This window comes from Trichomycterus rosablanca, chromosome 5 (genome assembly GCF_030014385.1).
Source record: "Trichomycterus rosablanca isolate fTriRos1 chromosome 5, fTriRos1.hap1, whole genome shotgun sequence".
Taxonomy (NCBI): domain Eukaryota; kingdom Metazoa; phylum Chordata; class Actinopteri; order Siluriformes; family Trichomycteridae; genus Trichomycterus; species Trichomycterus rosablanca.
In genome coordinates this window covers 8,980,318-9,007,616 of record NC_085992.1, presented here as the reverse complement: position 1 = coordinate 9,007,616, position 27,299 = coordinate 8,980,318, and the positions used below count along the sequence as shown (strand labels likewise).

The window sequence follows — 27,299 nt, the reverse complement described above, 5'->3', positions numbered from 1 at the left end:
GGAGTTTGCATGTTCTCCCCGTGTCCGCGTGGGTTTCCTCTGGGTACTCCGGTTTCCTCCCACAGTTCAAAAACATGCCACCAGTCTAATTGGAAACACTGAATTGTCCTACAGATACCTAGCCACTAGATGCACAAACTAGTGCATTGTAGTGCCGATCCCAAGCCCGGATAAAATAGGGAGGGTCGTGTCAGGAAGGGCATCCGGCGTAAAAATTGTGCCAAATCAATGCGGATCATGATCCGACGAGAGCCGACCCCGCAACCGAACGGGACAAAGGCCGTGGAAGAAGAACATTTGAAAAAGAAATTAAAATATCAGTACTGATACTGAATAAAGAGATTTTTGTGTGTGTGTGTGTGTGTGTGTGTGTGTGTGTGTGTGTGTGTGTGTGTGTGTGTGTGTGTGTGTGTGTGTGTGTGTGTGTGTGTGTGTGTGTGTAATAGCGCCGGTAGTGGTGGCGCTGGAGCTGATGGTGGTGCTTGATGGTGCTTGATGCTTGATGGCGTCACTCACTGGCCCGGTGGTGTAGCCTCAGTGCTCGCTAGCAGAGGAACGGCAGATTTGCGGCTCCGGTGGCCGGGATCGAGCAGCGCACGGGCGGTTTCTTGATTCAGGAAAGATGGAGGCTGCGGCCGAGGAGCTGCGGGCCGGCTCCCGGATTCCGGTCACCATAGAGCAGATAGTTAACGACACGCTGGTGGTGACGCTCACCTACCGGGAACGGAGTTACACCGGTATTTTACTGGATTGCGACAAAAAGTGAGTAGTATAGTTTTCCTAAAACGCGTGCATTAATGAAAGCTTAAGATGCTAAGCTAACGTCGCTATTGATGCTAATGCTATCCATCATGTAGAGGCCGAGCAGGCCTTCATTTATACAAAGCCAGTGTATGATCTGCACACAAAATCACTTTATTTTAAAGCAAAACGTTTGTGTTATATTATTATCAGGCGGATTTGTGTTTATTTAGTTTAATATGTTGTCTGTGCATGGTGTTTTAGAAATATCAATAAAATAGTTAAGCATTATAGTGCTGTAAAACTGGACCTGCACAACAATTTCATATTATGTTCATATTCGTTATCAGGTATGCATGTATGTACAGTGTCATATACATATATGCACTGATTTAAAATATATAATTGTATTATTTTCCTGTTATTCTCATGGCTGGGATTATCTCATTGTTGTAGCTTCTGGCTGCTAGTTGAATTCAGTTACTCAGTTGTGTTTGAAATTAAGGCCACATATTAATGAACTTGCTTCTCTATAACTGTTTTACTTTGACCGTTTAATTTCCTAATAGTTTATTATAAATCAAACCGACTTTTCACTAAAACACACCAGTATTATTATGTGGTAATAAGAACCTTTTGTTATTATAAGCTATTAATGAATAAAATGCATTTCTTTTAGATAATGGCAGCTGTGCTGTTAACATTGTATCTGTTTAGAGTCACTTTACTTTTCACAATATGATGTGTATTATGATATAAGCTGAACATTATAAAAAGGCCATCTTTCTTCCAGACAAAGGCAGGTGGGGTGTCACTGACCAAACCAACCTGTCTGACCTTTGTTGGACTTGTAATGTATCTTTATTTATAGGTAAAATCAATTTTTTAGTGCTTAGTAAAATACAGTGAAGTCTGGAGTGTATATTTAAGATTAGTGGTGACACCTTGTACACATTAAAACCTACAGTGTGTGTATTTATTTATAGGTTCATCAGTATCCACCTTTTTTCCATCTTTGCTTTCTGTATGTGTACTCAACACAATATTTGATAAGTGATTAAAAGTCACTTGACGTGCCCTTTTTATTTTAGATTAGATAGGATGTGATGAAATGGGATGTAATGAAAAGGCTGTCTTTCTTTAGGTCAGTGACATTTAGGGTGTCACTGACCAAACCCACCTTACTAAATATTGACAAATTTGTGAGAAGGTAGCATTTATTTCTAGATAAAGTGGATCATACAACCAAGTCTGAAGTATGTATTTATATGATTTAGTGTTATTTATTAATATTTATAACTATGTTAGACTTTTATAGTCTCTTTTTTACCTTACACATGCAAATGTTGGGCAGTTGTAAGCTTTGTGTTTAAGGTACTTGACTAGTAATCAGAAGGCTGCCGGTTCAAGCCTCACCACTGTTAGGTTCTTGAGCAAAACCCTTAACACTTAATTGCTTAGATTGTATACTGTCACAACTGTAAGTCGCTTTGAGTAAAAGTGTCCTCTAAATGCCGTAAATGTGACACAACATTTTTGGACACATCATTTCCATGTGAGAAAAGAACTTAAATGAGCATGGTTAAATCAGTTGTTAAAAATGCAAGCACAACTTAAGAAATAAACTGAACATAAGTAGCATATTGTAGCCTTTTTAAGGACTTGTTTTCAATGGTAGCTTGGGCTTTAATGTATTCCCCGTTATTATAGGCCATTAAACAACATTACTTTTTATTACTGATTGATATTCTGTCATTAATGTATAACTGTGATGCATCTTGTTTATTAGACAATCTGAACATGATCAGTGCCATCTTTGTTCAAGACTCACAGGTAGTGGATTAATGACTATGCCAACCTTAATGAGCTTTAAACTTGTAGTATATATTTCTTGGTAATCAGAAATGTATGTTTCAGTGGTTGTGATATCGCATTACAACTCACTGCTGAACAGTATAATATAGTACCGTTTTATCAAAAGAAATGTTCTCTCAGTATAACATGGTTAACAAAGATGCTAGCATTAGGCCATAGGCATAATGCAACATGTGGTTGTTCACTTCTGGGCACTGTTGGCAGCATTAGCATTCCAGTCTTATTTTTTCCTTAATCTTATTTGTTATATATTATTGGTCATTTCCTGTATTTTGATGATCATTGGTGTGTCAGCAGTATGGGTTGAATCACAGCACTGCTGAGTCACTGTTCCTCAGAACCCTTTGTCCTGTACATGGTCAGAACATTTTACACCAGCGTATTTTAGCGAATGATCACATTTTTAGTCTGTAAATTATTGCTGGCACTGTCATTGGTCTGGATATGTTTCTGCCAGCACTGAAATTCAATCTTGGTAATATATGCCCGGCTCACATGTTTAATTGTATACCTGTAATAATTAGACCCATTGCTTTTTGATCTTGGGACACACTGGGAAGATATTTCTTTTATCAGATGTCTCACAGGACTGCCAGCAGGTCTTATAGGGTTTAATTAATAGTCACCACACAATCAAATATCAAGGAGAATGTGAAAACAACCAAATCTCCTGGCTCTCACTTGCTCCCTGTGCTCTCCCTGGTGGCCGATGGGACTGTTTTTGTTCTCCGTGGGTGGGGTGGGGTGTAATATGAGGTAGGCCCGTTGGCCTTTGTCTGCTGTCTCTGACTGAGACGAGTCGACGAGCATGCTGCCGTGATTACAGCTACCTTTCACCGACTGAGACAAAATAATCTAAGCTCCAGACAGAACATGTCAGCGCTGTGAACACGTGAATTTATTTTTGGACTGAGCTGTGTCACAAACCTAAGGTTAACCATCCATTCAAAGAAATACAATAGGCCCATGTTTTATAGTTCTATTCTAAGATAACCACATCATATCATGAGATGAATTCTCTGGCTGTTACTTCAGTTCCGGAACAGGGTTCTATTTTAAGGTTTAAAAAAAGTTCTAGTCCTGGTGCAATTATTACATACTAATATGATCACAATTCTATTAAAAGTTGCACAATCTCACATATTTATTCAGTGTCAAGCACCAGATTAGCAGCACCATTAAAATCAACATTTGAAACATAGTCTCAGCTACCCATCTTGCCATGAGAATGACCGATGTGTAAACATGGCATTAAACAATAAATAAATAAATAACATAGCGTCAGCTCTTGTATATAAACTAGGGCTGCAACTATCGATTATTTTTGTAATCGAGTATTCTATCGATTATCCCAGCGATTAATCGAGTCATCGGATAAGAAATACTTTTGCTTTAACAAAGAGCAAAAACAAATACATATTAGATTAAATAAGACATGTTTCTTAAACCTAACTGTACATTTGTATTCCTTGCATACAGGACAGTTTAACATTTTTTAAATGCAAAAATAAATCAATCAAAAATAAATCAATTTACTTTTAAAATGTAAACAGGCAACCTGAAACATCAGGTCATCAAGTCATAAATAATAATAAACAAAAATACATGAACATAAGCCTGTAATTTGTGCAACTTTCAAAACTCAAAGTTTCAGCTACAGCTCACGCAGAACATAAAGCTTTAATATTTTAAAGGGGATAAAAATCTGTCAGGATTGTGTCTCTAGATGAGGTAGATCTGGGGTGTGTGTATGTGTGTATGTGTGTGTTTGCCTAAATCTTCATAAAAGCCTGTGGTGGTTGAAAGGAAGTAAAGTCAGTAAACATGAGTAAAGTAAACACGACGCTCTGATGGTGTGGATGTTATACTGAGTTTTAGTTTTATCAGCTTAAAATGATCTCAAACTTTCTGTGGTTTTCTCTGTCCAGTCTCCTCCTGTTCGCTATTCTCTCTCTATATTTTGCAGTCCGCGCTATCAAATCTCGGCTGCGTCCTAAACTGATACGTTCAGTTCGCAGGAGCGGCGAACGTGTCCAAATACGTAGTGTTCATTAAACTGTCCGCAAAAAGAACCCGGATTAAGTCCTGTTAAGTTCTGTTTATGTTTAAGATGTTTGGGACGCAGCCCTCAGATTCTTCACGTCACCTGCACACGGCGTTAAACACGCTGCGCAAAAGTGAAAGTCGTCCGTGTAAAACACCGTGAGCTGTATATGGTTGTGCGGATTAAACGATTCCTCGATGCAAAAAATTTGAATCGATGATTTTTAGTAATCTTTTTTTATTTTTTTTATTTTTTTATTTAAATGACTAACAACTAAGCAAGTATACAGTCCATGCCATGGACAGTCTGAAGGCCCATCAGTTTGCTCAAGTGCCCAACCATGGCAGCTTCTTCATACAATATTAGTCCAGTACCGTAACTTTTAAACCATTCCTGTCCTCTGTTTTAGATTTTCTAAAAACTGTCCTTGTACTTGTTTAATTAAATGTATACAGTATATAACAGTTCTGTAGAACTATACACTGATCAGCCATAACATTAAAACCACCTCCTTGTTTCTACGCTCACTGTCCATTTTATGGACACTGTCCAAATGAACACTGTCCATTTTATCAGCTCCACTTACCATATAGAAGCACTTTGTAGTTTTACAATTACTGTCTGTAGTCCATCTTGCTTTCACCCTGTTCTTCAATGGTCAGGACCACCACAGAGTAGGTATTATTTAGGTGGTGGATCATTCTCAGCACTGCAGTGACACTGACATGGTGGTGGTGTGTTAGTGTGTGTTGTGCTGGTATGAGTGGATAAGACACAGCAGCGCTCACTGTCCACTTTATTAGACACTCCTACCTAGTTGGTCCACCTTGTAGATGTAAAGTCAGAGACGATCGCTCATCTATTGCTGCTGTTTGAATTGGTCATCTTTGAGGCCTTCATTAGTGGTCACAGGACGCTGCCCACAGGGCGCTGTTGGCTGGGTATATATTTGGTTGGTGGACTTTTCTCAGTCCAGCGGTGACCGTGAGGTGTTTAAAAACTCCAGCAGTGCTGCTGTGTCTTTTCCACTCATACCAGCACAACACACACTAACACTGAAAATATTGCGAGTAAGGAGTGAAGCATCATGTCGCATTTTAAAGAAAACTCTGATTACCAAAATTGGAAAGACAGGTAGCTGACAGTAGGAAGAAAAGGCGTTCACAAATTGTGCCATTAAATTTTAATTTAAACCATAAAAGATTTTACACTTTTTACATTTTACACTTCTTCTTATAGAGAGTGTCAGTCTTGTCTGCAGGATGTTTTATTTTCAGGGTTGGCATGGCCTGGGGTGGTGGGGCCCAATGTAATAACTTTTTATGGGTCTCAAAATCTCTGGCAGCACCCCTGATTATGGGGCTTCCTAAATCTGTTAACCTCATGTTAGCTAACGAAAAAAGGCACAGCCTGAACCTTGGCGATCTTTCAGTGCTGATGCAATTTCAACTTTAACATTGAGTAATGCCAACATGCACAGAGTAAGTCTGTTATCAGTCTACTGCCAGCCAAACTGTACTTCTCTGTACAGGCAGGTTTCATTCTTCTGTCTTCAGTTTATCAAGATCTAATGTTTTAAATAAAGTTTTATGAAGTTATTAAGCATTAATCTAAAAAAACTTTTTGTTTGTACAATTAGAGGAACAATAAATGAGCCATTAATAAACCTGAAAACTCAAAAATTATGGTTGCCAGGAGCTGAAATCAACATAAAGGCACTTTATTATTATTAATCAGCATAACCAGTGTAGGAGGACAATTACTTTTTATATAGGTAATATAAGTGTTGCTTTATCTGTATAACCTATGTATGCATTTTTGTAACTAACAGCGTCATATACACTGATCAGCCATAACATTAAAACCACCTCCTTGTTTCTACACTCGCTGTATGTCTACATATCTTTTTACCCTGCTTTCACCCTGTTCTTCAATGGTCAGGACCCCCACAGGACCACCACAGAGCAGGTATTATTTAAGTGGTTGATCATTCTCAGCACTGCAGTGACACTGACATGGTGGTGGTGTGTTAGTGTGTGTGGTTCTGGTATGAGTGGATCAGACACAGCAGCATTGCTGGAGTTTTTAAATACCGTGTCCACTCTATTAGACATTCCTACCTAGTTGGTCCACCTTGTAGATGTAAGGTCAGAGACGATCGCTCATCTATTGCTGCTGTTTGAGTTGGTCATCTTCTAGACCTTCATCAGTGGTTGGTGGACTATTCTCAGTCCAGCAGTGACAGTGAGGTGTTTAAAAACTCCATCAGCATTGCTGTGTCTTATCTACTCATACCAGCACAACACACACTAACACACCACCACCATGTCAGTGTCACTGCAGTGCTGAGAATGACCCACCACCCAAATAATACCTACTCTGTGGTGGTCCTGTGGTGGTCCTCAGGGGTGTCGTAGTGGGGTGAAAAGTGGGACTGAGTTACCAGGGCCCCAAGTCATGGGATGGCCCTTGAGGAGTCTGGAATTTTATTTTCCTTTAAATATTAATATCATTTAAAGATCACAATAAATGTTGCTAACTAATGTAAATTTAATGTTTGGGTAAATCAATCGGTTGATTGATGGATTGAATTGTGTGTCCTAGCCTACATATAGTGTCTGAGGACAGGCACCCTCACCCCTTGCACGAAATGGTTTAGTCCGCCTTCCCCGGGCTAGGCGCATTTAACTTAGCGTTCATTCTGCTGAAGCGGCAGTGCGTGTTGTATCCGTGCTATGGAAGCTGATGCCCAATAAATCTAAATCTGGTTTTCAGAAAAGAAAAGAGAGGCAGGAAAGAGAAAATAAAAGAAATGTGGGAAAGCAACTGCTAACGAACTTCTTTCCCAGGAAAGGTGAGCCCAAATGTGAAAGCAAACAGCCTACATTACATGAACTCCTGTGGTTATAAAACGCTTCAATACCACCGCGATTGTCAGTGCTAAAAACTGCATAACACAAAATTTGAAATAACATGAATGCCTTATCTATAATCTGAGGTAAACTTTAAATACATTTTTGTTTGCATATTCTACCACACCATTGCAATAGTATACTAATTCGAAAATTAATTTAATAATTATTATTGGGCCATAACATAATATAATAGGCTAACAGCCATTGAAAGTCAGTTGGCAAGAAAACTGGACTTTAAGGACCTCATCAATGATGACGACAGGGGGGTGGGACTGGGGTGAGGGGGGGCCCATGGGCACTGCTTGTGCATAGGGCCCAGAATTTAGAGCTACATGATCCGTGTGCCAGAGGCCTCGGTATGGGTTGTGTCCATCCTGTTGGCTCTATACACTGTGTTTATTAAGGTAGCATGTATTAAGGTAAAAGTTGTCATTAATTCAGACAGAACGTAATGTCCTCATCAGCTTTCTTTTTTGTTGCTTGCAGGACCGGGTTGTTCTGCCTTCCAGACGTAGTAGGAAAATCAGAGGAGCCGTTCATATCCAGACAGGAACCTGACGTAATGAACGAGGAGCCGTGTTCCAAACCACCCATTCAATCAGCCCAGCGACCAAAGGATGAAAACACAGAACCTGAAGAGCCCTCGGCCATCCCAATTCCCATCCCGGTACAACCTGGCCAACCTACCTACCCTCCATACTTTGAGGGTGCACCTTTTCCACAGCCCATGTGGGTGCGTCACACTTACAGCCAGTGGGTTCCCCAACCGCCGCCGCGACCAATCAAAAGGAAAAAGAGGCGGTCCAGAGAACCTGGGCGTATGACAATGAGCACTATTAGACTCCGACCTCGGCAGGTGCTGTGCGAGAAATGCAAAAACACCCTAACCAGCGACGAGGACAGCAAAGACGGGTCGACCATTTCCAAGCCTTCCAGGAAGGAAAATGCACCACAGGGGAACGACCATGTCAAGGAGCCCCCACCTAAAGCACTCAGGAAGGAAGATAATGACACTACTAAGGAGTCCAGGAAGCGCGAGGAGGTGCCAGTCCACGAAAGCAAGCGCTGTCGGAAGGAACGGAAGGAGGACGAGAAGTTTCCAGCAGGCGATGTGGTACCCCACAGCCCGGTAATAAAAATATCCTACAGCACTCCACAAGGTAAAGGGGAAGTAATGAAGATCCCTTCAAGAGTGCACGGTTCTGTGAAGCCCTTCTGTCCCAAACAACTAATGCAAAACGGGGTCGGGGAGCACGAAGGCAACCGGGAGCCTAGAAAAGAGGCGAGGCCCACCATCGATTCCATCCGGACTGGCCTCACCGTTTCCATCCCCAAACTCAAACTCCCAAAGCTGTCTGACCAGGACATCCCGTCACCCAAAATCCGCTTAAAGTCCCGCGTGGAAGGTGTTGAGCGCATGTCCGTGTACGAGGCGGAGCTAGTGGGAGACGCCCGGCGTAAGAGCCCTCGGGTTTCTGAGTCGGGCCTAACACGACACGAGGACACTACGGACAAAGACTCTTTGGAACTTTGGTCAAGCGAGGAGACCGAACGACACGGTGACCTCACGTTGCTGATCAACTTCGGCAAGCACAAGGCCGACTCGTCCAGCCTGTCGGTGTGCAGCAGTGACAGCCTGGACGAGTCAAAGTCGTTCAGTTCCGATGGCACGTCGCCGGAGCTTTGCGAACTGGCGCCTGGCGAACATGTCATCGGCGTATCGGCGGTGTCGACGGCGTCGTCCACATCACGGCCCGAGGGCAGGACGGTTCCACCTCTTACTGTGCGCCTACACACTCGTAGCATGAGTAAGTGTGTGACGGAGGAAGGCCACGCTGTGACTGTGGGTGACGTGGTCTGGGGAAAGATTCACGGCTTCCCTTGGTGGCCGGCCAGAATCCTTAGCATCAGTGGCACTCGGCGAGAGGAGGGTGAAGTAGACACGCCTTGGCCCGAGGCTAAAGTGGCATGGTTCGGCTCGCCTACCACCTCGCATCTGTCCGTGGCCAAGCTGTCGCCTTTCCGCGAGTTTTTCAGGTTGCGCTTTAACCGCAAGAAGAAAGGGATGTACCGCAGAGCCATCGTCGAGGCAGCTAAAGCCGTGGGCCATCTGAGCTCCGAGATCACGTCCCTTCTCTCACACTGCGAGACATAAGGTGAGGCATCATCCCTATAGGGCTGTTATTGAGTTTGTTTGTTTATTAGGATTTTAACGTCATGTTTTACACTTTGGATACATTCATGACAGGAACGGTAGTTACTCATTACACAAGGTTCATCAGTTCACAAGGTTATATCGAACACAGTCTTAGACAATTTAACATCTCCAATTCCACCTCACTTGCATGTCTTTGGACTGTGGGAGGAAACCGGAGGACCCGGAGTAAACCCACGCAGACGCGGGGAGAACATGCAAACTCCACACAGAAAGGACCTGGATCGCCCCACCTGGGGATTGAACCCAGGACCTTCTTGCTGTGAGGCGACAGTGCTACCCACTTAGCCACCGTGCCGCCCGGATGTTTTTGAGAGATGTTTTTTCCAGATGTTTACTAATCAGATTGCAGCTTATTCTTGTGTGTATCCCCTTAATGAAGAGTAAACCGTCATGAGTCACTTGATTAGATTTGTTACATAGGTAACGTGTAGTAAAGCTATACTTGTCTCATCTTAGATCCAGGTAGCTTATATTTATTCATTTGAACAGTTTTAAGTTTAATTATCTATGGATCATAAAAACTTTATTCAAATAATAACCTATTGCATATACAGTATGTTTTTTTATATTATATTACAGTATGTTTTTTTTTATATTTATAATATTTGAAATATTATTAGGGCTCTTCGAAATTAATGGGAAACTGTGCTTAATTTCACAAACCTTGCACAGATTTCACGGATTTTCACAGAAATTTCGCAGACATTGAATTATACTAATAAATTGAATAATAAAATAAATGGAAGCTGCAAACCACAGCACAGCTCACCTTAACGGTTGAACGTAAACCTAAAACGTTTAGCAGTAGTGCGAGGCTCCAAGGCTTCAGGTTAAACAATTCTCGTCCATATATCTCAGTTACCTGAGTAGTGTTTTTTAATCTGATTTAGTCTTTGACATCTTGGACATTTTGACTAACCGATTGCTTACTGGATTGCCATAGGATTGCTAAGACCGCCTCATAGTGCAAAATAACCAGTAAACGTGAGACACATGAATGCTACGTGAATGAAAAATGTAAAATCGTTAAACACAAACCTTAAAATGTGATTTTCACAGCAAATTGCATATTACATGGTAAACACCTTTCTGTGTGGAGTTTGCATGTTCTCCCGGTGTCTGCGTGGGTTTACTCCGGGAGCTCCGGTTTCCTCCCCCAGTCCAAAGACATGCAGTCAGGCTAATTGGAGATACTAATGTAACTAAAAGTGTCAAACATGACGTTAAAATCCTAATAAACAAACAAAGAAACATGGTAAATGGCTCATTTCACTGTCCATGGCGTGCTTTAGGCAGGACCTTAATTATTATCTTGGTTATATGCTTTCTGAGAGTCCATTCCAGAATGTATTTACTGTCCTTGGTATCCAATTGCACAAATCCTGCCATTCCTTGTGCTGGCTACAGTCTACACTTAACAGTGACTCGTTGATAAAAATGTGTAAATATGTTTGGGCTTTAACTTTAGTCTGTATGGCCATGTAGGATTCATTTGAATACTACGTCCTAAATTGCTCATGGTTACAAATATTATGCAGAACTGTTGTTGTTTACTATAACTGAGTTCTATTCGTGTAGAATTTCGAAGAATCCCCTTGTTTCAGAGCAGTTTTTGAGAACCGACAAAGATCTTATCTTGTAATTGATGTCAAAGTATCCCAATGTCAGGAAATGTAGTTATGATGATTCGCAAATGTTTCTGACTGGTTCTATAGCACAGCTGCACAGCAACATGGGTTCTAATGCCCTGGGTTCAATCCTAACCTGTGGGCAGTGGTAGCTCAGTGGTTCAGGTCCCTGGACTAATAATCTTAGAGTCACTGGTTGAAGCTCCACTATCTCAATGTTGTCTCTGTTGGGTACCTGAGCAAGGCTCTTAACTTATAATGGCTTGGATTGTAGGGGTGTAACGATGCAAAAATGTAGCGATGTGCATCGTGGACATCTGCGCGATTGTACAATTGCACGTGCATTCTGTAATTTATTAGTGATGGATCGGTCGCGAACAAAATTCGGCTCTAAGAGTCGGCCCTTTAAAGTGAACGGGAGCCGACTCGTGTTTTTTTCCGGGTTTTTTTCTGTTAAAGCCGCACGTGATTGGTCAGAATGCGTTTTTGTGTGTTTACACTGAGCAGGAGGGGCGGGGTTACAGACACACACACGGACAGCGTGCACACGAACAGGAGGTTTTACACGGCGCTTTACGTAGCCAGACATTACACGCTGAAAAGGTGAGGAAAATGAGCGACAGGAAACAGTTCAGACCCACTTAGCTGATGGGAGACCAAGTGTTCAGTCTACCCACATCTTATACATGTCACTGTGTACTGTAGCAACATCTGTCCTCTCAGAGAGAATCTTTTCTAAAACAGAGCAGGGCAGATCATAACAGAAAGGAGAACCAGGATCAACCCCTCAGAGATGAGCTGCTTGGTTTTTCTGAATGCTAATCTTCACTAAATACTTACAAATACTGTCACCTGGATGCTGCTTTTCCTTTTTGTTTTGCACATTTCATTTATATTTTGTTGAGTGATGCTTTGTTGATGTTGTGGTGTTCCACTGTAGATGCAAATTTACAAATAATATACACAATCAGACCTTTTTGTCTAATTGAGATGGGTCTTTATTGTTGTGGCACTCTGTTCCACGTTGAGTATATAAATAAAGCCATTTAAATAATAAACATTTAATAAAATGTTTTTACATTAGTAATTAATTTTACATATAATTTGGTAATAAATTAGTTTAAGCAACAAAAAAATTATTTAAAGACTCAGCTGAGCTCAATGAGCTTGTTTGATTACTTTGATTTTCAATTTAAGATGGCGATAAGTAATTTTAAATTTGGTAAACCTGTTAGTAGGTTACAGTAAAGTACTCTGTTCTTGGTAATTACCTTTAAATTGCAGGGGACTGAAGTTTTTTTGCTTAAAAATGTACAAGAAAATGTGCACTGTTTACACTTCAGAAAAAATCGTGAGAAAATCGAATCGTGAACTCAGCATCGTGAATGTGAGTGTATCGTTACACCCCTATTGGATTGTATTGGACACAAATGGAAGCTTTCTGTAAGCCAAACACTAAGCTGGAGGTAATGAAAATGATCAAAGCACAAACTTATTCATATAATCAATTAGGTTGGATAATACAAGCAGTTCTTTTAAGTTCTATGTTACCTTTGAAGATTCCAGCCAACCAAAACATGAAACTGAGCGAGCGCACTAAAGAATCCACTTATATTTATGATTTTTCCACATTATGTACAGTTAACTCAATTTACTTTCTTCTAACTTAATAACAACACCATGCATTGGTGTGCTGTACAGGAGATTTGACCTTATACAGTCATAAACTGCTTATTTTGTAATATTGCATCACTACTGTGTATTGGTGTAATGTTGGTGCTGATCGTTTGTTTCCACTGTAGCTGTTTGGTCTGTCCTGCTTCTCCTTGAGTTGTTTTTAGTTGGATCCTGTGTATGTTTTGTCTGAGCAGTAGGAAGGTTGAGTGGGATGTAGATGCAAATCTATGTTTCAGTCCACTTAGATTACATTCTGAGAAAATGGGTGTGTGCTCGACTGTACTGCACTGACTGTGTTCGAGCGGTGGGCAGAGGACTGTTGAAAGCTCCTGGTGCAAACCTCCTATTTTTATCTGGGCTTGGGTCCGGCACCGAGACAAGTGCACCTCTCAATGGCTAGGCTGTTTTGACCATCCGTCCTCCTTTGAATGTTAACCTGTCATGCCTGTGCGGACACCCATGTAGCCGATAGCATCATTAAGATTCAATCCCTGGATTTTGGAGGTAGCGAGCTAGCGCCCATGGTGGGAGACTTGTCACCTGACGCTTGCCATGAGTAAAATAATCGTATTCTTGATTTGTTATCTATGTTTCGCTTCAAATCCCACTTGCTTATGAAATCTATATAGTAGCAGGCTCAGATGGCATCATGGGCTTTTATTCGTATGCTAGGCTTGTAGTAAGCATTCCTGTCCTTTACAAATCCGGGTCCTCGGCCTGCCTGTAGCAGAGCTGATATTCAAACTATCGAGTTTGAGATGCCAGCTCTGACTGGTTAGTGTGTTTCACTGTTGCATCATCTGAGTGCCCATGCCAGTGAGTACACAAGGCTTATTTTGGGCATCCTTATCAAGAGCAGCATACAAGTTGTTCATTTCATTTCAGTTGAATCCCATCCCAAATCGCTAGGCGCAAGACATGAACACGGTTTGTACAGTGTGCCAATTTATCGCAGGGCTTTAGCTTCTCTCAGAACTACCCAATCATGTATGTGTAGATGCCTGGCCGACTGATATAACCGCTGGGATTTGAAACCAGGTCTCAGCATTGGTGGGATAGTGTAATAGACTGCTACACCACCCAAGTGCCACCTAAGCTCCCAAGTAGTTTCTTTACATATTCATTAATATGAATCGAAAATAAATGGAGAGCGGCACGGTGGCTCAGTGGGTAGCACTGTCGCCTCAGAGCAAGGAGGTACTGGGTTCGATCCCAAGATGGGGCGGTCCGGGTCCTTTCTGTGTGCAGTTTGCATGTGTCCGTGTGGGTTTCCCCCAGGAGCTCCGGTTTCCTCCCACAGTCCCATAACATGCAAGAGAGGTGAATTGGAGATACAGAATTGTCCATGACTGTGTTCAACATTAAACTTGTAAACTGATGAATCTTGTTTAACGAGTAACTACTGTTTGTCATGAATGTAACCAAAGTGTAAAACAGGAAGTTAAAATCCTAATAAATAAATTGAAAAAAACAGAAGACTCAACACACATTACCCATTCAAAACAGTAATGTTTACTTTAACTGGAGGTGCTTTGTTTTTGACGTCACTGAAGAAATTTGCATTCTTTTTTTTAATGTGTACTCTCCAGAGCACCCGCACGTCGTCACACTACCCCAGTCTCGCTTTTTACCAGACATCATTAAACTCTAGTCTGAAAGTGCACATTTTCATGTCTGAATACCTGACGAGGAGCTTGTTAGACAAATGGTATTAAAATAGTGACCTCTGTGATCCTTTCAGCTATAACTACAACCTCTGTCTGGGAATTAGTAGTCAAACGAGCATTTGTAGTTATGTTCCAGTTCATTCCAAAGCTGTTTGGTGGGACTGAGGTCAGGACTCTGTGTAGGCCACTGGAGTTTCTTTATACTGAGCTTTTCTTTAAGTCTTTATAGGCCTTGCTTTGTGCTGGGACTGAAAGGGCCTTCCCTAAACTGTATTCTTGCTACAAAGTTGGAAGCATATAGTTTCCTTTATATAACTGATTTATTACTCCTGTTGTCAGTTGTTTAAAACACATGATTCAGTAGTTAGAAGGGGTGTCCTGATACTTTTGTCCACTAGATGTGTACAGATGTGATTACAATTTACATTTTCAGCATTTAGCAGAGGCTTTTATCCAAAGCAACTTACAGTATACAGTGTAAGCCATTAAGAGTTAAGGGCCTTGCTCAAGGGCCCAACGGTGGCAACTTGGCAGTGGTGGTGCTTGAACCAGTGACCTTTCAATTACTAGTGCAGTACCTTAACTGCTAGGCTACAACTGACTCAGTATCTGAGGCTGTGTGGGTCACAGTCGTTCCCCTTTTCTAGTTCATTACTGTACAATACGGTACACATCCGAATCCATGCCATACCTCGTGAGAGTTGAGTAGTTTGTCTCCACCAGGCACCTAAATAAATACAATACAATAACTGCAAACAAATCCACTACCAACAGGGTGATTCTGTAGCCCTATTAAAATATATCACTGTTCTATTTTCAATATGACGCTTGTATCATCTCACTCCAGTGGCGAATCTGTTTGACCAATCATCTGCTTTGCTTCTTGCCCTACCCATACTGCTCACTTTGGTACGCTTGATCCCTGGTTAAGAAGGATTAGGATAATCTAGGGCAGATGGGACGCATTTATTTGTCACATACTTATATACACACAGTACAAGGAAGCTGGAGTTAGAGCTCAGGGGCAGACATTGTGTGCTGACCCTTGGAGCTGAGACAGTTAAAGACCTTGCTCAAGGGCCCAACAGTGACTGCATGGCAGCCAAAAGCATTGATAACTAACACTATTTTAAAATGTATTTAAAATGCATATAAATCAAATTATCTTGTTTTATTTAATCATCAGTTAGTTAACAGCCCAGCCAATGGATGGTGCACTTGACTCTGCAATCTCAGTACCGGTTGCATCAGAAAGAGCATTTGGTGTAAAAACCATGTTAAAAGTGAGGTATGCCCACCAGATCTGCTGTGGCGACCCCTAAGATACATGAGCAGCCAAATGAAATATAAACAAAATGGTATTTAGCTAGCAAGCTGTCAGAAATACACCGATCAGCCATAACATGTTTCTACACTCACTGTCCATTTTATCAGCTCCACTTACCATATAGAAGCACTTTGTAGTTCTGCAATTACTGACTGTAGTCCATCTGTTTCTCTACATACTTTTTTAACTTCCTTTTACTCTGTTCTTCAATGGTCCGGACCACCACAGAGCAGGTATTATTTGGGAGGTGGATCATTCTCAGCACTGCAGTTGTGTGTTGTGCTGGTATGAATGGATCAGACACAGCAATGCTGCTGGAGTTTTTAAACACCTCACTGTCACTGCTGGACTGAGAATAGTCCACCAACCAAAAATATATCAAGCCAGCAGCGTCCTGTGACCACTGATGAAGGTCTAGAAGATGACCAACTCAAACAGCAGCTATAGATGAGCGATCGTCTCTGACTTTACATCCACAAGGTGGACCAATTAGGTAGGAGTGTCTAATAGAGTGGACAGTAAGTGGACATGGTATATAAAAACTCCAGCAGCGCTGCTGTGTCTGATCCACTCATACCAGCACAACACACACTAACACACCAGCACCATGTCAGTATCACTGCAGTGCTGAGAATGATCCACCACCTAAATAATACCTGCTCTGTGGTGGTCCTGTGGGGGTCCTGACCATTGAAGAACAGGGTGAAAGCAGGCTAAAAAAGTATGTAGAGAAACAGATGGACTACAGTCAGTAATTGTAGAACTACAAAGTGGGGCTGATAAAATGGACAGTGAGTGTAGAAACAAGGAGGTGGTTTTAATGTTATCAGTGTATATTCTATCACACCTGGTGTTTGGGCAGTGGCAGCTCAGCAGTGGTAAAAGTACAGGACTAGTAACTGTTGTTCAAGCCCCACATCTGTAAGAACCGCTGGCTGGTAAAAAGAATAGGCAAGTGGCCATCGCCCAGAAAAAAAAAAAACCTCAAGCCAACCACTCACCCTTGTTAAATAATTTTGATTGCAGTATGACCTAGAATTCCAAGAAGCATCACACACATACTGACTGTATTTTTTCCCCCACAGGAAAGGAACAAAAATCCAGGACCCCAGCTGAATCCAGGACCCCGTGCTCCCCTCCTGTTATTCCTTCCCAGGACGGAGTGTCGTGCTTGCTATCGTAAAGTAAAGGTGCTTCTCTCCACCCGCCCGGACAGAGCAAATGGTGCGAGGAGCACTCGGTTCGAAGGAGCAAGCGGACAGACACCGGGGATACACAAGAGAAAATCATCTCTTCCTCTCCACCTGTATTTCTATCCTACATTTTCAGGACATCCGTTTAAGTAGAGTGAGTAGCTCAACACTACATCCGAATGTATTTATTACTGCTGAAATGCAGGCGTCTCATCCAATCCAATCCCACTGCTGCTGTTTTTTTTTTTTGTTCTGTGAGTGAAGAGCTCCCGCCCGTCAGCGGAGTTACGTAAGCTAACGAATCCATCACGGAGGTCATCACCCAGCCTGCTCTTGTCTCTAGTCACACTCACCTAGTTTGTTGAGGCTAGAAAGTACCTAACAGTGACGGACATCCATGTGATGCTACACAGTCTTACTCTTTCCTTTTTCTTTCAAGTGAAAATGTGAAACACTTTTGTATTTTCTGCATCTAGAGATCGTCGTGTAGGTCTTAAATCATGCAGTATGCCGTTGAACTTAGTCCTTTTCGTGCCAGAGGGATGGGTTTTCTCTAAACGATATCTGTCCCCTTGACGAAATAAAAGCATTTTTTTTCCTTTTTGTTTTTTACTTATTTTATTTCGATGTTCCTGGTCCGAGGACCTTCGGAACAGTCATGGGTTGTTCAAGATCCAGAGTTTCATATGTACTTTGCTTTAATTATTTAATGTGTCATGTAAAGAAAAGCACTTTATCCGTACCTTCAGTGGCCTGCTGGACACTTGTACAACGAACACTAACGTAGAGTTTTGCGGCTCTGGAAAGCGGACGAGTTTCTCAGAAGCCCCTCCGACTCTTAAGGATCACACCGGACACCTTGAAAGTGACTCCTCTCGGGTTCGGACACGGACCATAAAAAACGAGCCGCTTTCAGGAACTAGTTGTGTACACTGTATTATTGTGTTTAGTCTGATTTGTCAATCTACATGTTCATCTTGCCATGTCATCTTCCTCTTTATGAAATTTTCCACTGGAGAAATGGACAGAAGTGTAAACTCCTATGCATCACATCTTTATTAAAGCTATAAAAAAAGAAAAAACGAAAACGGGCTGAAATGGTGCTATCAATTGAATAGAGGTATGATCGTACTATAATGGTACTTTTGTGTCTTTTTGAACTTTTAATTGGTGTCCCAGTATTTTTACGTAACTATTGTGTACAGGTAGCTTAGCCTGTCTTTTTTTAAAGATAAATAGCTTTTTGACTTGGTATTTATGACTAAATAAAAAAAGAACGTTCTACCTAATCGTAGTGTTTAAAACATGAGAGTCGGTGATGAACTCAATGTAAATGGATTTATTTTTTGTGAGGAATGAATAGCTCTCATTAAACAGTCCAGCTTTATTTCACTCTAGACCAGCAAGCTCTCTTCTCCTGCATCAGAACTACTCTTCCATTTGTGGACTAACCAGGTTCAGAGGTATGACTGATTAAAATATAATGTCAGCAGTAATATCATGATCATGGAATTATTAAATGCCTTTATTTGTGATATATACATAGACACCGAACAGCCATAACATTAAAACCACCTCTTTGTTTCTACACTTACTGTCCATTTTATCAGCTCCACTTAGCATATACAGGGGTTGGACAAAATAACTGAAACACCTGGTTTTAGACCACAATAATTTATTAGTATGGTGTAGGGCCTCCTTTTGCGGCCAATACAGCGTCAATTCGTCTTGGAAATGACATATACAAGTCCTGCACAGTGGTCAGAGGGATTTTAAGCCATTCTTCTTGCAGGATAGTGGCCAGGTCACTACGTGATGCTGGTGGAGGAAAACGTTTCCTGACTCGCTTCTCCAAAACACCCCAAATTGGCTCAATAATATTTAGATCTGGTGACTGTGCAGGCCATGGGAGATGTTCAACTTCACTTTCATGTTCATCAAACCAATCTTTCACCAGTCTTGCTGTGTGTATTGGTGCATTGTCATCCTGATACACGGCACCGCCATTGGATGCACATGGTCCTCCAGAATGGTTCGGTAGTCCTTGGCAGTGACGCGCCCATCTAGCACAAGTATTGGGCCAAGGGAATGCCATGATATGGCAGCCCAAACCATCACTGATCCACCCCCATGCTTCACTCTGGGCATGCAACAGTCTGGGTGGTACGCTTCTTTGGGGCTTCTCCACACCGTAACTCTCCCGGATGTGGGGAAAACAGTAAAGGTGGACTCATCAGAGAACAATACATGTTTCACATTGTCCACAGCCCAAGATTTGCGCTCCTTGCACCATTGAAACCGACGTTTGGCATTGGCACGAGTGACCAAAGGTTTGGCTATAGCAGCCCGGCCGTGTATATTGACCCTGTGGAGCTCCCGACGGACAGTTCTGGTGGAAACAGGAGAGTTGAGGTGCACATTTAATTCTGCCGTGATTTGGGCAGCCGTGGTTTTATGTTTTTTGGATACAATCCGGGTTAGCACCCGAACATACCTTTCAGACAGCTTCCTCTTGCGTCCACAGTTAATCCTGTTGGATGTGGTTTGTCCTTCTTGGTGGTATGCTGACATTACCCTGGATACCGTGGCTCTTGATACATCACAAAGACTTGCTGTCTTGGTCACAGATGCGCCAGCAAGACGTGCACCAACAATTTGTCCTCTTTTGAACTCTGGTATGTCACCCATAATGTTGTGTGCATTGCAATATTTTGAGCAAAACTGTGCTCTTACCCTGCTAATTGAACCTTCACACTCTGCTCTTACTGGTGCAATGTGCAATTAATGAAGATTGGCCACCAGACTGGTCCAATTTAGCCATGAAACCTCCCACACTAAAATGACAGGTGTTTCAGTTATTTTGTCCAACCCCTGTAGAACACCATGTGACACTGACATGGTGGTGGTGTGTTGGTGTGTGTTGTGCTGGTTTGAGTGGATCAGACACAGCAGTGCTGCTGGAGTTTTTAATTACCGTGTCCACACACACTAACACACCACCACCATGTCAGTGTCACTGCATTTTAAGCCAGTAGCTGCCCAGATACCAGTACTGTGTCCAATTGAAACTACTACTTCATCCCTCTGTTCTTAAAACCAGTGATCTAATAAAAACTAAACCAGTTAACTCTGAATTGCTTCTCAACCCATTTCTGAAGACAGATCATCCACATATTTTGTGCATCAGATGAAAAAGAACAGGAAAAACCTGCTTATTAAATAGTAAAGCATTTTTTTTGGAAATAATACTGTATTAGACATTGTGACTATACTGTCCATCAATGGCACTTTTTCGCCTGACAATGGCTTAGCATCCATTGCCCGAAAGACCTTAAAAACGTCAACTACCCTTTCTTCATACCTCTGTTCTTCAAACCAGTGGTCTAATGAACTCGATGCAACACCTATATACATTTGTTTACACTTCTTCTTGCTGTATGTCATCACAAGTAATGAATGGACACTATATGGCCAAAAGTACACTGACCCCTGACTGTGCTTGTTGGACATTCTATTTTAAAACCATAGGCATCAATGTGGAGTTCAGATTCTGCTCCTCCAGTATGGCTTTCAACAAGATTTTGAGCTGTCTGAGAGAAATTAGCACCTTTGGGAGGTCAGGCACTGATATTGAACATTGCGGTTGATGTTCCAATACATCCCAGAGGTGTTCAGTGGCGTTTGGGTCAGAGCATTGTGCAGGTGACTGAAGTTTCTCCACACTAAACGTGTCCCATCATGTTTTTATGGATCTTGCTTTGTGGACCAGGGCTTCAAAAAAGGAACAGTCACCACTGTCCCCCTGAAACAGAGAAGATTCCTTCTGTGATTCTGTGCTCACCTGAACTTAATAATTAGAAGTGATGTCCACATACTTTTGACCATAACGTGTACATTGGTTCGGTCCATTAATTAATCCCCCCTTTGTGTGCTCTCACTGGGGAGGACAGGAAGCAGATTTGAAGTATCTGTTCGTTTGCTTGGCACTTTTGGTGCTTTTGACCTTTTAGGGTCTTGAGAATTTAAAGCAGCATTTCAGTTGAGTGAGTGAGAGAGAGGAATAAAAACAAGGGAGGAACGGAGGTGGGGGAAGGGAACCAAACCTAGCCGGAGGTATATTTTAAGCTCGCTGCTAAGCTGTTCCAGTGTGTTTAAATAGCCGGTTCTGGTTCTTTTTATGGATCACTTTTTATGTCTCCTTTCTGAAGCAAAGATGCTTGGTCACTCCTTAAATCTGAAATTGTGTTTATCTTGCTTACATAAAATAAATAATCAGATTCCAAATTAGTTTTAAGCCTTTGATCAGACAACTGTAATAATGCTTTAGTTTTATTTTGTAACCGTCATCCCGGTTATTGACATCATTTTAACCCTTGTTTTCCGAGCCATGAATTTTCTTGGAGGGTGGGTAGCACTGTTGCCTCACAGCAAGAAGGTCTCACTGTCACTGCTGGACTGAGAATAGTCCACCAACCAAATATATCCAGCCAACAGTGCCCCATGGGCAGCGTCCTGTGACCACTGATGAAGGTCTAGAAGATGACCAACTCAAACAGCAGCAATAGATGAGCGATCATCTCTGACTTTACATCTACAAGGTGAACCAACTAGGTAGGCGTGTCTCATAGAGTGGACAGTGAGTGGACACAGTATTTAAAAACTCCAGCAGCGCTCCTGTGTCTGATCCACTCATATCAGCACAACACACACTAACACACCACCACCATGTCAGTGTCACTGCAGTGCTGAGAATCATCCACCACCTAAATAATACCTACTCTGTGGGGGTCCTGACCATTGAAGAACAGCATGAAAGGGGGACAACAAAGCATGCAGAGAAGCAGATAGACTACAGTTAGTAATTGTAGAACTTTAAAGTCCTCCTATGTAGTAAGTGGAGCTGATAAAATGGACAGTGAGTGTAGAAACAAGGAGGCGGATTTAATGTTATGGCTGATCAGTGTAGCATACATTACTAGTCTCTACCAAACAGCTTCCAAATACTTCAATAACAAGTACTGTTATGCAATAACATTGATTGATTGCTGTGCTGAACCTGCCTGCCCAGTGCAAAGCTAAATTAAAACCCCACTGTAACAGTGAAAGAAGTGATTCTAAACACATATATATATATATACTTGTCCTGACAACGCCTTCATATTACACCAATAGAAATAAGTAATGCAGTGTTGTCACATTTTTAGAATTTCTTTCAGGACACATGGTCGGTAATAAAATATTCAAGTACAGGTTTAGAATTTTGCAATGCTGTACAGCCTGTTTGTTCTTTTAAGAGTCGACCTGTGTTGTTTTGAGATGTGGTAGAATGAATCAGAGTTGTAAACAAGTACTCGTTGGCAGCAGCCTAATGTGGCTTTATGTAACAAAACAGCAGTTTAAATTAAATTTTTCACATTAAATCTGCCCCATACATGGGTAAAATTTTGGCTTTATATATACAGTATATATATATATATATATATATATATATTTTATTTATGCATTTTCTCCCGCTTTTTCTCCCTTTTAGCGTGTCCAATTGCCCGACCAATGCCGATCCCCGCTCTGATTGAAGAGAACGAAGGTAACCCACGCCCCCTCCGACACGTGGGCAGCATGCCGTATGCATCTTATTACCTACACTTTGACGAGTGCAGTGCAGCTCAGTACTGTGTACGGAGAGACACACCTTGAGAGCACTCTTTTCTCATCTCTGTGTAGGCGCCATCAATCAGCCAGCAGAGGTCATAATTGCATTAGTTATGAGAGAGAGTCCCCATCTGGCTTATTCCCGCCCATATCTGAACAACAGGCCAATTGTTCATGTGGCCGCTCATCCTTAGCCGGTAGTCAGAGCTGAGATTTGATACGATGTAGTCGAGATCCCAGCTCTGGTTCCAGCGTGTGTTTTTACCGCTGCGCCACCTGAGCGGCCAAATTTTGGCTTTATTAATGCAGAATTTTTCCCTCCTTTATGTAGCACATTCAGTCATTTAGTTTAATGCAGAAGTTTGGGCATTCATGTTCAAATGCCATGTTTTGTTGGTTTTCTAAGTTAAAACAAGTTAACACATTCTACAGTAAACAAACCCATTTTAATACACATTTTCTGACATTAACATTTTATTAGACATTTACAAGTCTGTCATGCTTTATGTTGTTGAGCCATTACAATCAAACTTTGTTTGCAATGAAATAAATGGAAATATTTTAGCATTAAGCTAATCTATTGTAACATAGGAGTCCAACACCACAGTTTCTGCTAAAGCTACAGAGATACTAACATTAAATATAGTACACTGATCAGCCATAACATTAAAACCACCTCCTTGTTTCTACACTCGCTGTATGTCTACATATCTTTTTAGCCTGCTTTCACCCTGTTCTTCAATGGTCAGGACCACTACAGAGCAGGTATTATTTAGGTGGTGGATCCTTCTCATCACTGCAGTGACACTGACATGGTGCTGGTGTGTTAGTGTGTGTTGTGCTGGTATGAGTGGATCAAACACAACAGCGCTGATGGAGTTTTTAAATACCGTGTCCACTCACTGTCCACTCTATGAGACACGCCTACCTAGTTGGTCCACCTTGCAGATGTAAAGTCGGAGATGATCGCTCATCTACTGCTGCTGTTTGAGTTGGTCATCTTCTAGTCCTTTATCAGTGGTCACAGGACGCTGCCCATGGGGCGCTGTTGGCTGGATATTTTTGGTTGGTGGACTATTCTTAGTCCAGCAGTGACAGTGAGGAGTTAAAACACTCCATGAGCATTGCTGTGTCTTATCCACTCATATCAACACAACACACCCTAACACACCACCACCATGTCAGTGTCACTGCAGTGCTGAGAATCATCCACCACCCAAATAATACCTGCTCTGTAGTGGTCCTGTGGGGGCCTTGAACATTGAAGAACAGCATGAAAGGGGGCTAACAAAGCATGCAGAGAAACAGGTGGATTACAGTCAGTAATTGTAGATCTACAGTATAAAGTGCTTTTATATGGTAAGTGGAGCTGATAAAATGGACAGTGAGTGTAGAAAGAACTAGGTGGTTTTAATGTTATGGCTGATCGGTGTATATTAAACAGTTCACATCCATTTCTTATGCATATTTACAACCAATACCTTGTGTGATGGATAGTTAGGAACATCCTACTTGACGGTTTGATGTGGTTTAATAAATTTACATTAATTTATATACCACATGTATTTATCCAGAGTGACTTGCAAAACATGCAAAACATCTGAGCGCACAACACTGCACAGTGTTTGAATAATTTCGCCGGTATTTCTTTGAAATTACACCTAATGCTGTCTAGAGTGGTTTTACTCTACCAAAAGCATCAGTTTCAAACCGGGGGTCATTAAGTGCATTAGCGTTAGTGTAAAAGTTACATTTTAAAACCGAGTAGTTAGAAAACAACATGTAGGGAGTAGAAAATGCATTGTTTTTGTTTATGGGTTAAAAAGGTAAGTCTTCACATTTCTGTAACCAGAGCGGATGCTTGATCCACCAGTGAGAAGCTATGTGACCAGTACAATAAGTTTTCCCCTTACGTTCATGCTTAGATCTAAGGAATGGTCTCTGAGGTAGATAAGGATGGGTCAATTTTGCTTAACATACCTGTAACACATTTACATTTTCAGCATTTAGCAGACGCTTTTATCCAGCAATTGAGGGTTAAGGGCCTTGCTAAATTGTAGTGTATATTTTACTATATTTTCTTTTAGTTTTCATGTTCTTAATTTTTTATCTCTCTTGTTTTAATTTCATATTCCCTAAATTGTAGGTTATATTTTACAATATTTTCTTTTAATTTTTCATGTCCTTAATTTTTTATCTCTCTTGTTTGAATTTCATGTTGTCTTAATTGTAACTAAATGTTTGCAAGAAGTCTTTGAGGTTCTAGATCTCAGGAATGTTTTAATGCTTTTAATTAATTTTTCCTTATGTAAAGCACTTTGAATTGCCACTGTGTATGAAAGGTGCTATACAAATAAACTTGCCTTGCCTTGCATTGCTCAGGGACCCAACAGTGGCAACTTGGTGGTGGCGGGGCTTGAACCGGCAACCTTCTGTTTACTAGTCCAGGACCTTAACCACTGAGCTATCACTATCACAGCTATACAAGAGAACATTACATTAATGTAAATGCTCTCAGTACTCAAGTCAAGTTTAGACAATAGACATTGTCTCAAATCAACTTTACACCATCCAGGACCAACAAACCAAAAACCCCTTTGTTGAGCAAGCCGAAAGAGACCGTGGCAGGAAAAAACTAGAATAAATACTCCTAGAAAAGATCTGTCGTTTAACTTGATCCTGATCTATTCTTTTTTGATTATGAATGAAAAGAACTGGCCACACAGCAAGAAGGTCCTGGGTTCGATCCCCAGGCGGGGTGGTCCGGGTCCTTTCTGTGCGGAGTTTGAATGTTCTCCCCGTGTCTGTGTGGGGTTCCTCCGGGAGCTCCGGTTTCCTCCCGCAGTCCAAAAACATGCAGTCAGGTTAATTGGAGACACTGAATTGCCCTATGGGTGAATGGGTGGGTGTGTGTGTGTCTGCCCTGCGATGGACTGGCACCCCATCCAGGGTGTTACTGTGTGCCTTGCGCCCATTGAACCAATCCCCCCCAGCCCCCGACGACCCTAATTGAATTCGAGTGAGTGAGTGATTAGAACTGGTGAAATGTATTAGAAACTACTAGAACAGGGGCTCCACTGTCTACAGTCAGCAAAGCTTGACATCACCATGTAGTATAGAGGTTGCTATACAAGAAAAAGCACTTGTTTTATAACTAGTGTCTTAAAACTTGACCAAAGTTTGTTGCTAATCCCTTAATATTTTTAGGAAGCACTTTAGTAAAAGCATACTGTATTACAACCTTAATAACCTTAATGTTTTCCGCTTTGTGCTTTATTTAGGATGTGAATGTTAATTTTGCCCATTCATTTTAAAGGAAGAAGAAGAAGAACCCATCCGGCTCATAGCACTGCTGAGATTCAAGCCTGGATTGCTGGATTTCAGTGGCAGTGGGCAAGCATTATCGCACCAAGTATTACATTTTAAACTATTAGAGTTGTTACGATTATTGCTTATAACAACCAGTCATCAAGTGGCCAGTTCCAGTTTCGCAGGAGTTATTAAGGTGGTGGATATCTTGGTTTATAAATAAATTAAATTATAAGTTTAAATAGTGGTGTTATTACTTAATATCCCTTTGTGTTTTGTTTAAGGATCTAAAATCATTTAGTGTGACAAGTAAAGAATAACATGAGAACTAAAAGGGGGCAATTACTTTTTTTTAACTGTTATACTATGATTTCCATATACCTGTATCAGTAGTGTGAGTTACATAAGCAGCAGGACTGACTTTGACTGTCCTGTGCTGCATGTGGAAGAGTGAAACCATACACTGAGAGATTTGGGATTCCACATTGAGCCCCATCTCTTCCAGTCTAGGCCCAGTGCCATCTGTTTTATTTGTGTGTATCAGCAAGTGGGAGGCACTGATTAAATCAGGTGTACTGTTCTAATCCCAAACCTGTTTCCTCACTCCCACCGGTGCTCTTCTGCTTCCTGTGAGCACACCTTTCCACTGTTAATACAAAAACAGTTGCTGCTAGGCACGCTTTTGCTCAGACCCCCTGGCTCCAGATTTACATTCTGGAACTGGCACACTGCCGAAGACCCCTAATTCAGGCTTAGTGCCTGAAGATTCCCATATGGATTAAAAATGCTTATGACAACGGATATCAGTCATGTTCATCTAACAGAGGTTTCTGATAGCCAGGAATGTCTGTACAAATATTTAGATAGAAATACGCCTACTGGCAGGGCACCATAAAGGTTGGGTAAAGGAACAGCCATCCTGGCAGGGCATAACCCAGGCGAGATGTTAACCTACTCTTAAAGTAAAATATTAATGTACATTTGTTAGGGATAAGTATGCTATATGGCCAAATCTGTGAACAACCATCCTAATTATTGAGCCCCTGGTCATTGATG

At 41.6% G+C, this 27,299-nt stretch overlaps 1 protein-coding gene across 1 annotated transcript; it reads left to right on the top strand.

Annotated features, from left to right (window-relative positions):
- The first annotated feature begins 450 nt into the window (after nucleotides 1-450).
- Nucleotides 451-17,886, top strand: pwwp2b (PWWP domain containing 2B). Its single transcript, XM_062994821.1, has 3 exons — nucleotides 451-762; nucleotides 8,062-9,731; nucleotides 17,178-17,886. Exons 1-2 carry the CDS (start codon nucleotides 623-625, stop codon nucleotides 9,728-9,730), a joined length of 1,809 nt encoding a protein of 602 aa, XP_062850891.1. The 5' UTR covers nucleotides 451-622; the 3' UTR covers nucleotide 9,731; nucleotides 17,178-17,886.
- Nucleotides 17,887-27,299: the final 9,413 nt, after the last annotated feature.